The sequence below is a fragment of the Anser brachyrhynchus genome, assembly GCF_964034855.1.
Source record: "Anser brachyrhynchus genome assembly, chromosome: 15".
Classification (NCBI taxonomy): domain Eukaryota; kingdom Metazoa; phylum Chordata; class Aves; order Anseriformes; family Anatidae; genus Anser; species Anser brachyrhynchus.
This window is the reverse complement of record NC_137733.1, coordinates 14,035,598-14,045,343: the sequence shown is the minus strand read 5'-3', so window position 1 is coordinate 14,045,343 and position 9,746 is coordinate 14,035,598. Positions and strand designations below refer to the sequence as shown.

The 9,746-nt window shown below is 52.0% G+C and overlaps 1 protein-coding gene across 5 annotated transcripts; it reads right to left on the bottom strand.

Annotated features, from left to right (window-relative positions):
* Positions 1 to 43: 43 nt before the first annotated feature.
* On the bottom strand, positions 44 to 9,746 carry AP5Z1 (adaptor related protein complex 5 subunit zeta 1). 5 transcript variants are annotated; one of them, XM_080556898.1, is made up of 17 exons: positions 9,516 to 9,746; positions 9,254 to 9,391; positions 8,694 to 8,880; positions 7,033 to 7,177; positions 6,147 to 6,259; positions 5,808 to 5,976; positions 5,227 to 5,367; positions 4,841 to 4,878; positions 4,593 to 4,755; positions 4,102 to 4,340; positions 3,445 to 3,587; positions 2,488 to 2,631; positions 2,222 to 2,333; positions 1,735 to 1,832; positions 1,399 to 1,531; positions 1,007 to 1,241; positions 44 to 707 (listed from the first exon to the last, which is right to left on the bottom strand). In XM_080556898.1, the coding sequence occupies exons 1-16, from the start codon at positions 9,554 to 9,556 to the stop codon at positions 1,053 to 1,055; spliced, it is 2,193 nt and encodes a 730-aa protein (XP_080413024.1). In that variant the 5' UTR covers positions 9,557 to 9,746; the 3' UTR covers positions 44 to 707; positions 1,007 to 1,052. The 5 variants fall into 5 exon arrangements, with proteins under 5 accessions (XP_080413024.1, XP_080413022.1, XP_080413026.1 ...); XM_080556896.1 differs by having other exon boundaries at positions 1,007 to 1,221; positions 4,102 to 4,280; positions 9,516 to 9,684; XM_080556900.1 differs by having other exon boundaries at positions 1,007 to 1,221; positions 9,516 to 9,672.

Below are 9,746 nucleotides of genomic sequence, written 5' to 3'. Positions count from 1 at the left end.
CGGATCTGTACGTGTTCACTGTGACGGTAAGACAGAAGACCAGTGAGGGCTCACAACAGATTTAATGGAGTCACTTCTGCTTCCCCCACCTCACACAGGAAACACGTCCCCAAAGGGATGTGATGTGCTAGCAGGGAATTAATGCAGGCACTCACTCACTTGCCCCATTCACACAAATCCACTGGTATTTTCAATCCATACTGGCCAAAGAGAGGTAGGACAAACATAGGAGGTAGAAAAATAAGAAGTGCTGGAAGAGAGGTGTACAAACAGGCTCGGACCAAAAAGGCGGCCTCAGCTCTACTTATTCCTGATTTCTGTTTCACTCACAATCCTTGTTCCTCATTCCCGGTTTAGAGCAGGGCCTCAGCCTTGAGCGTTGGCTGTCTCAGATTAGTCACAGTCGAGGCTGGAGCTTCCCAGAAACCCCAAGCCCTCACCCCGGCACAAAGCCAGGAGCTGGCTCTAGGAGTCGGGTCACTATTCTCAGGGCAGAAGGGAGGGTGTCATTCACCTCCTTCTGAAACCGGCTGCGGGCCGCATCCACAGATGGCGTGAACACGAACTGAGCCACACTTGGCATTTTCAGCAGGTTCATGAGCTCAGTTGCCCGGGTAAGGATCTCCTCACGGTCCTCCTCACAGTACACAGAGGTGACAGCAGGGCTCTGCAGAAACGTCCTCATCTTGGACAGGAACAAGGATACTCTGCAGAAGAGAAGGACAGGAACTTCAGCTGGCAGGATCTTCGCACCCAGCAAGGTCACTACTTTAGCCTGTGTACCCCAAAAGACTGTTGAAGGCAAACTCCAGAAGCCAACCACCCCTCCTGCTGATGCACAGAGCGTTAAGTCACCAGATGAATCCCACTTCCCCAAACTGTGCTCCTCTACAACTTTTTTCCTCAGTCCTCTTTCAGTTTCAGGTTCCGTCGTATAACACTGGCAAACATCTACGCTCGGACTCATCAGATCCGCATGTTTCAGCCCTTTGCCCTCTGTCCTTACCTGGGGATCAAGTCCTGGCTGCGAGCTGCCAGCTTGGTCAAGGCAGTCATAAGGACAGTGATGGCGCGGGGCGCATAGCTGGGGATGCTGGCCAGCGGTCGGACCTGGGTGACTTCGAACAGCACGGCCTCAAGAGTCTCAAAGAACCTGTTGATCTGCTCCACAGTGCAGCGCTTGTCGTAGGACACAGACATATACTCTCCGATAGCCCAGACCTGAAGCAAAGGTGAACGTGCTCAGGGAAAGCACAGGAAAGGGGATCTCATCATTTTTTAGGGAATGGCAAATCAAAGTATCTAATGCTAGGACACAGTAGGAGGAAAGGGAAGGCAACCAACAGACCGCACCGCAGCTGGAGCACCCTGTGGCAGAAGCAGGCAGGCCCCACTTACCACGTGGGTGAAGACAGCCTCCTTGTTCTGGATGTTGCTGACAGTTCCCGAGAACTCCAGAAGCTCCTTGGACAGTTCCACAATGAGTGCAGGGTGCAGTTTGCACAGCATCACCAGCTGCGAGCTCAGCACCCTGGAAGAGAAGAGACGGAGAGATCTCAGACCATGAGATCCAGCAGGGCTCACAGTCTCCAGCAGGGCTGAGGGGGTCCCACTTTGCACCCTCCCAAGATAAGTCGCAGCAGCGACTGAAACAACTCCTGCGCTGTCCCTGGAAGCCAGGCCGCAGCCAGTGGGAGGGCTGAGAACGTGTTTGGGCCTCCTGTTTTGTCTCACCTGTGCACGTCATCTTTAAATGCTGGGATCTCATAGAGCTGGTCGCTCCTCTGCAGCAGCAGCACCACCAGCTGGTTTATCAGCGGACCATCTGCAAACTGAGAAACAGCCCTCACTTCAGCAACACCAGTGACTCCCAGCAGCCGAAAAACAAACTAACCAGCCAGAGAAGACTAAGTTAGCATAGAAACAGCCTGATTTAGCACGAAGGGAGCAGGGCACTAAGGCAGCTAGGCACTCACTCTGCACGTGCACCTCCTTTACATCTGGCTGAGAACAGTGTGAACGCTGCACCGTGGAGCTTTTCTGCTTTCTGGATGAAGTGAGCAGCTCACTGTGGGCCTACGCCAGAATTAGACCATCCCATCACCCCCTCATACATCTCTCTCTTGAAGTTGCAGTGTCTTAATACTTTTGTGTCTGTGACTGTTCTTCACGTAACAAGAAATCCCCACAGCACACGTGGGATTTCCCCGAAAGGGCCTACCTCTGCCACCACACTGAAAAAGAGCTCCAGTAAGACAGGGACGGTATCTGCACACTGCACAACCCTTGGGCTGCTGGCCAGAGATCCCAGCAGCTGCCGAAGTGGAATCAGCCTGTGGGCAACAAAAAAAGGCCTGTTCCCAAGTATTCTCCAGGCCTCCCTTCCCTACACCTCCACAAAGCCTTTCCCAGCAGTCCCAGAGCTGCCTCCTAGACCTGGACAGCTGACCCAAACCCTTGTGGCAGTCCCCTGCAGCAGCCTCCTACCTCTCTGGAGGGTCTTCAGGAGCAGACTCGATGCGGAGAAGGTACTGGAAGGCGCTCTTGTAGAGGGGATGGCGAAAGGCCTCCAGGCAGGTGGCTGGCTTCACAGCCGGGTCGCAGGAAGCCCTCTCGGAGGCAGAGGTCGACCTAGCAGGAGGCAAACGCAGAACGTAATGAATTATGAGAATGATCCAGGCCACAGCTGGATCCTGAACAGTGGAGTAATACCCTTAACACTGAAACAGGGACAGCAGGTTGGTCTAATCCAGGCACCCTGGAAGCCAGAGAACCAGAACGTCTGAAGTGATGAGGAAAAAGTCCCCGCGCTGAGCTCAGAGCCCTGGACTCAGGCAATAGTTCCAGAACTGCTTCTGTATCACTCCCGGGAAACGGGAAAATGAGACTCTGCACCCTCAGGCACCAAAGCCCACAAACTTCTTGCTTCTAGGATGACTCCCTTTTCTAAGCACTCCAGAAGGAGCTGCTAATGACAGGGAAGAAAATGAAGAGCAGAGATACAGACCCCTCCACTCCCTAATGACTTTAGGATGAACTTGTGTCTGCCTCCAGGAGAACAGAGCCAGTAAAAAGGGGTAAGAGCAAGGAGGGAAGACTAGCTAGGCCACACCTCTGTGCCAAGGCAGTGGCGCATGGCAGACACTCCAAGCAGCACAAGGCAACAGTTTGGAGCTGGATACGGAGAGGGGACTGCCAACAACTCCCTAACAACCAGAGGCAGTCCAGCATTAAAGTGTAAGAGCTGGTTAACCTCCCTCCCCATGCACACCACATTACCGGGAAAACTGGGCCGATGCCTGTGCAGCTTTGTGTTAACCCGACTGCAGTAAATGCCTCTCACTCTCTGACAGCAGCAGCCAGAGGGCAGCTGAGGCTCAGAGAAGAGTGTGGTCAATGTCAAGACTCTGATTAGCAAGCGAGCGGAAGAGAAAGTAGCGTTACCTCATCTGGACATCCAGAGCTGCTGTCAGACAGGGCAGGTCAAGCAGCAAATGGAAGATCTCAATGGCTGTACCTGCGTCCAGCAGAAATGGGAGAAGGTCCACAAACTCAGAGATAAGAGGTGGGCTGTTCCACGCCAGGAACTGCAAGAAACAAGCAAAAAGCGCTGTACTGTCCCCAGTACTCCACTACGCAGCCCAGACAGTTCTCATACTGTGACTATAAGGGATGGGAAAGGGAAAGTCACTTCGGAAGAGCAGAAACAGAGAAGACTAGGGGTTCAGTGAAGAGCTGGGGATGTTGCTGGTGGCTCAACACATGCATCGAGCAGCTGATTCAGTGGCTGTCAATCTGCAACTTTCTGAAGTCTTCCAAAACCAAACTGCTGTGTACCAACTGTGCTCCCTGCTAATAATACTAAACCAGACTCTCCTCTCCTGGCAGCGCTAATCACTATCAGAACCCTCTTTCCACCTCAGACTCACACTTGTTTTTTAACACTCATTCTCACCCATCCCTCTTGCCCACGCCCTCCCCAGCACTGTCACAGTGGCACACGGCAGGCTCTGGGGTGTGCTGAAGGGCAAACAGAAGGTTCTAGGGGCACAGAAGGGAAGCGCAGCAGGCTGTCTCCTGTGCTGTTCCTGCAAACTGTACCTTAAAGAGGTTTGGGAAGCTCTGCCTGAATACACTGGAGGTCTCAGCGAAGAGCTGGCTGTTTTCTTTGCAGAACAGGACAAATTCAAAGGCCAGTGATGCGTTGTGGAAGAGCTGAGCCGGGATATCAGTGAGTAAGTGTTTATAGATCGCATCCGAGTCCACAGCTGCCATCTCGCCTGGGAGGATACAGCACATTCCTGAGCACAGCTCACCCAGCAGCCCTGCCAACAGGGGCTCTAGGGGATATGGAAAAGCTAAGTCTGGAGCATGTTCTTCTTAAAAAGCAACAACAACAACAAAATAAAAAAAAAAGAGCGACACACACACAGAGGACAGCCCAGCTCCTGGGTCTCCAGGAGTGAGATCACCATCCTACAGTACAGCCAAGGCTCAATTATGACCTCTGGCAGCCAGCAAACTGCCAGGACAAAAGGCTGTGCTGTTAGAATGCGAGACCTTGGAAGAGAGGGTGAGAGCTGATGGCTTACCGTGATTCAGGAAGAACTGGGCAATGGGCAGCAGCGCCCTGGCATAAGTGGCATCGCCGCTGATCCTGCTGTGCAGGACCTTCAGGAAGGCAGCCGCGCGGTACACGTAGGAGGAGTCCTGTTTGCAGATGATGTCCATGATTGTCACTGCCTCAATGAGACACTGCAGGAGAGCAGAGAGCCAGATCAGAGTGGGGGAAGCCACGGCACAGCTTCCCAGAGCTTCAGCCCCAGCTCTGCAAACTTACAGCTTTCTGCAGGTCTCCATCAGCCTTCTTCAGGGCCTCTGCCAGAGATGGAAGTCAAAGTTAAACTCCGGGTCCAAGCAGCAATATGAGGCTGTCAGTTCGAGCACTAATCCAGATTTCAAGACAGGTGGGAACACATACTGATCCCAGCTCAAGGCTAATAAGAACCAGGCTCTACAGCCCCCCTGCAAATTAAGGGTAGGAGGCAGAACGAGGGCATTGCCTTAAAATCCTTCCCAACATCCCAGCCCGGGGATGGTCAATGACCTGCACCAGCAGCTGCAGCCAGTCCCATGTCTCCAGGGAGTGAGATCCCAGCCCACAGAAGCAGCAAAGCAGAAGCATTTTCAACAACACTACCAAGAAAGCTCCAAGGCAAAACTCACGCCTGTTGCTCTGCTCAATAAGCCGCTGACAGTACTCGAAGGCTTTCTCCCGCAGGCGCTCCTTCGGGGGAAGCAGGTGACTAGATGTGGATGTAGTTGAGACCATGGACATAACAGACTCATCCATTTCTGATCTGTTACCTACAGAATAAACGTTACCACATCAGGTCACATCACGGGCACTGTAGTTCACTAGCTGCTGAGCAACAGAGAGGGAGCTGTCTGTCCCCAGGTGCACTGAGAGGTAGAGGAGGCGAGGGAAGAAGGCATTCTCACAGGAACATTAAGGAGATGTTGTCTTCCACCCCCTGGGCCTTTTTTCTCAGTGACCCACGGCATTTTACCTGAAACTGGGGAACCCACTGAATTAGTAATTCCTTGCAAAAGGGTCAGTAAGGATCAGTCAGGGGTTTTTGTGATATTCCTTCCCAAAGGTCCCTGCTCTTAAGTCCAAGAGATCTGAACTCTCGCCCACACTCCTGCCACTTGCTGGGATTCTGGTGCAGCCAGCTCATCGCCTCGGAACACACGCACCTCTTGGGGGTGCAACCCACGCTGGTCTGCAGTCCTTCAGCTCGTACCTGAATTAGGTGCGTTCAACCCCTTGCCCCCGTAGCACAGCAGCCATTTCCGCAGCATGGAGAAGGCCTGCATGTTGAGCCACTGGTCCTCCGTGTAGTACTGACCCAGAGAGAGCACCGTGAAGAAGTCCGTGGCAATGGCACCATCCACCTCTGTGACAGGGCCAGGCTGGGAGAAAAGATGCAGCAGGTTAGACCCACAGCGAGAGACTATGAGAAGGCAAAGAAAACTCCTCTGAGCCCTTCTTTATCGAAATAAGTTGATTTGGGGAACTTGTAACAGCAGGCTGCTGACTAGCAAATGCCCGTGTGAGATAACAGCAGCAATTCAGCACTCACCTGCCTGGTTCTGGGATTGGAGAAGAAGCCTCCAGAAGGCTGAGCGACTCCTTGCTGAATACTTGCGTACCTCAGCCAGTCGGCCATCTTTTTGCTGACTACATTGGTCTGCTCTGTACAAAGAAAGTCACAAGGTCATTGCTAGACCAAGCAGAGAAGCAGCCTCTGCAACACTTCCCCGCTGCCCTTCAGTTGCTGTACTTTTCCTCCAGCTTAGAGCTGTCCCTGACCGAGCAGTCAGCAAAGAAATGCACCCCAAGGTGGGTGCCCTACCCTCCTCACACCGCTTTAGGTTCCTGGTGTCCTTCTCTCCCTCCTAGCCATGTTCTTGTTTTGTCTGTTTCCTCAGAGAAAAAGTCAGGGAGTGAGTGCTAGAACCAAGGACTTCTGGTACCAAATCACTCCAGAGATGGTTTTTCCTTTGTCTCCACTCACAGCTGTTATTAGGACAAAGGTGCTTAAACACTGTCAGACCCGTTCAGACAGCGGCTGGCTTCACCTCTGCAGACAAAGGCAGAAATTCCTCACACAGGACACACAGAAGCTAAGGCAGGTAATCCTGCCCGCTCAGCCAGCTCTTCAGGACAGCTACAATTTCACACACCTGCAGTATCTGAAGACCTTGGCTAGGGTACAGCTTAATTTGACACAAATCTGAACAGAGCAGAGATTCTGGCCCCTGGAAGGAATCCAAGCAGTTGAAGGCCCAGCCCAGTTTTTAAGGGGTGGAATGTACCCCACCCAAGAAGTTCACTTTCCCTGTGGCAGAGATGTCACTTTTAACAGCCGTTTCCAAGTCCTACTCACATCCAAAGCCCTCAGAGGCCCTTCTGATCACTCCACAGATCACTTCCAGACAGTAGTCCCAGGTCTCCTATATATTTACCTTCAGTTAGAGCTTCTGGTGAAAGACTGATGACATTGGACAAGACAGGAAGAAGGTACCGAGAACTCTGACCCTCAGGCAGCCTTCCTTCAAGGACTTTTACGATACGCTGCCCCACAGCAGCCACTTCAGCCTTCTTGTCTCCCTTAAAAGTAAAGGAGAGGTAAAGTTAGGCAGGTCATCTCCTAACAGCGCTAGAGACCAACACCACACAAAACTCTTCGATCAAGTACCAATACCAGCGTCAAAGATAAAAGGAACTCACAGGCTATTTTACCATATATTAGAGAGTTCTTCTGCAATGTGAACCCACAGATCCCAGGACGGGAGAGTGCTTTGATGGAGCAACATGTCTGTGGACAATCATCACCTCGAGTGGAAATTAAGAACTGCAGTGGATGCCTTCACATTTAACGCTGCTCTGAGCCATCGTTTTGAGAGCAGAGAGCATTAACTGCTCCCCATGTGGTCTGTTTGCTAGCTCAATTGTTAAATCAGAAACTTATGAGCAGAAAATGGACTGCTGCAACACATTAGAGGACTCTCTGCTCAGGCTGTATCCTCACAATGAGGAAAATAAAGCTGTTACAGCTGTGGTTCTGAGATGCCATCAAACCCTTCTGTCCAAGACGACTTTGTTAGCAATGACGGGTGGACTCAGCCTTCCCAGAGATTTTCTTTCCCTGCCAATGTCATCGTGCCAACAAAAAGTAAACCTTCTCTGCTGCTCAGGGTCTGGGACAGCTGGTTGCTGCAGGTAGCGAACAAACACCAAACTCTGACCCTCCCCATCTAATAGTCAGATTTGTACCTGATCACTAGAAGCAATCAGGAAATTACAGGCAAGCTTCCAGCGAGAAACTTCACGTCAGAACCTCATCTACGACTGGGGCTACTTTCTGTGCTTCTCGAGCAAATAGGTGTGGATAAATTAATGAAAGGAACATACAGACAAGGAATTTTAAGGTTTGGGGATCTGTTCAGTGAAGGAAAAAGGAAGAGACAACCTCTCCCCACCCCACAGATATATTGCTGCTGCCTACTGCAAATGATAGCGCTGCTTATTTGTGTTGCTGACACATCTCTTGCTACTCAAGAGGAAAATCTGACTGAACTAAAATCTGCGGCAGGTTTCCAGCTCCTACTGCAACACCAGAGGCTGTGAATTATGGTATGCAAAAAGCTTTATAAAAGAACATCAGCTTTGCAGAACCAAGATGGGTGGGCAGGCAGGCAGAGAGAAGGAAGATGATTTCCACCCAAAGCAGCAACAAATATAGAAGACATTTTTAAAGGCTCTGCTGAAGTAGGGGTGCATTCCTGAGGGCTGCTGCTCATTGCACCACGTCCAGTCATGTGTTAAAGAAGTGATTCCAAAGTGGCTAAAATATATATAATATATATAAGGCCTCACCCCTTCCTTATACAGTGTAATTTTATGAAGTCTTTGTTATCAAATACTTGAAGAAAAAAAAAAAAGCACCCCTTTTTTCCTACAAAAAGCAGAACAATTAAGTTCCTTAAATGAGCACAGAAATAATTCTGTCTTCTGCTGGATACTTTCAACTAGTTTTCATTCTCCTTGAGCTCAGCAAACAAGGAAGAATCAAAACACAAATCCATATAAATGAGAGAACACTTCTGACTTGCGTGTCATTTACCTGAGCCAAAAGGACAGAGGATACCAGACTCAGGAGCTTTGTATCTTGAATGTTATCACAAGAGAGGCTCAGATCATTGCAAGGCGACATCTCTCTCAGGATGGCAGCACATAACAACTGAATCTGCTCAGGACACTTGGAGGAACACAGCACCTTCTGCAACAGTCCCGCAATCTCGCCATCTAGCCTGCAACATCACAGTAAGGCATCAATGCAAGGCAACAACAGATTCACGCGTTCATTTCCTCAATATTCATGGCCTTGGGATGATCTCCCTTGACTGAAACCCTGGTTAATGTGTTAATTATTATCTCCGCTTCTGAATTTTGTCCCTTCACACAGCTTGAAAGAGCACAGGGATACAAACGCTCACTTCACACACTGAAAAAGAAGGTCGTTGCTTTCTAGTTTGGAATGGGAAAACGCAAGCAAGCAGGCTTTATTTTTACACCAAACCCAGTGTTTTAAAAATAGGGCGGGTGGTTTTCAAAGCGCCAGCCCCCCGCTCTGTCCCAAACGGTAACGTTTGGCCTCCAGAGAGCCGCCGGGCCCGCACCGACCTGCGGGGGTACTTGCTGGCGGCGACGACGAGGTGCAGCCTCTGCAGGCAGGCGGCGGCCTCGGGGCCCGGCTCGGGGCCCTGCAGCTGGGCGGCGACGCGGGCGGCGAACCTCTGCAGCTCCTCCGGCTGGGCCTCCCTGCAGGGGGAGAGCGGACAGGGGTTAGGGCCGAGCTCCGGCCCTCGCAAGGCCCGGGGACCGCCCGGGGACCGCCCGGGGAACGGCCCGAGCCCCCCGCACCCCAGCCCCGTGCCGCCGGTACCGGGCCTGCCTCAGGAAGCTCTCGGCCGCCGCCGAGAACATGGCGGACGCCTCGGTCCGCGGCCAAAGCGGCCCCCCAGAGGCGGGCGGTCCGCAGCGGACGGCTCCGGGGGGACGCGGTGCTGCTGCGCCAAGGTTCCGCCCGGAGGGAAGGTTCCGGGGGGGGGCATCGGGACAAATACTCCGCACGCCAGCAGAAGGGGTGATGGCAAAATGCACTGCATAAATCTAG

Coding starts and splice junctions, on each gene's coding strand:
- AP5Z1 (XM_080556900.1), bottom strand. CDS start 9,556: ATGTTCTCGGCGGCGGCCGAGAGCTTCCTGAGGCAGGCCCG. Junction 4,879..5,226: donor TATTGAGCAGAGCAACAGGC/GTGAGTTTTGCC, acceptor CATCTCTGGCAG/AGGCCCTGAAGAAGGCTGAT. Junction 1,532..1,734: donor TTTAAAGATGACGTGCACAG/GTGAGACAAAAC, acceptor CTTCTCTTCCAG/GGTGCTGAGCTCGCAGCTGG.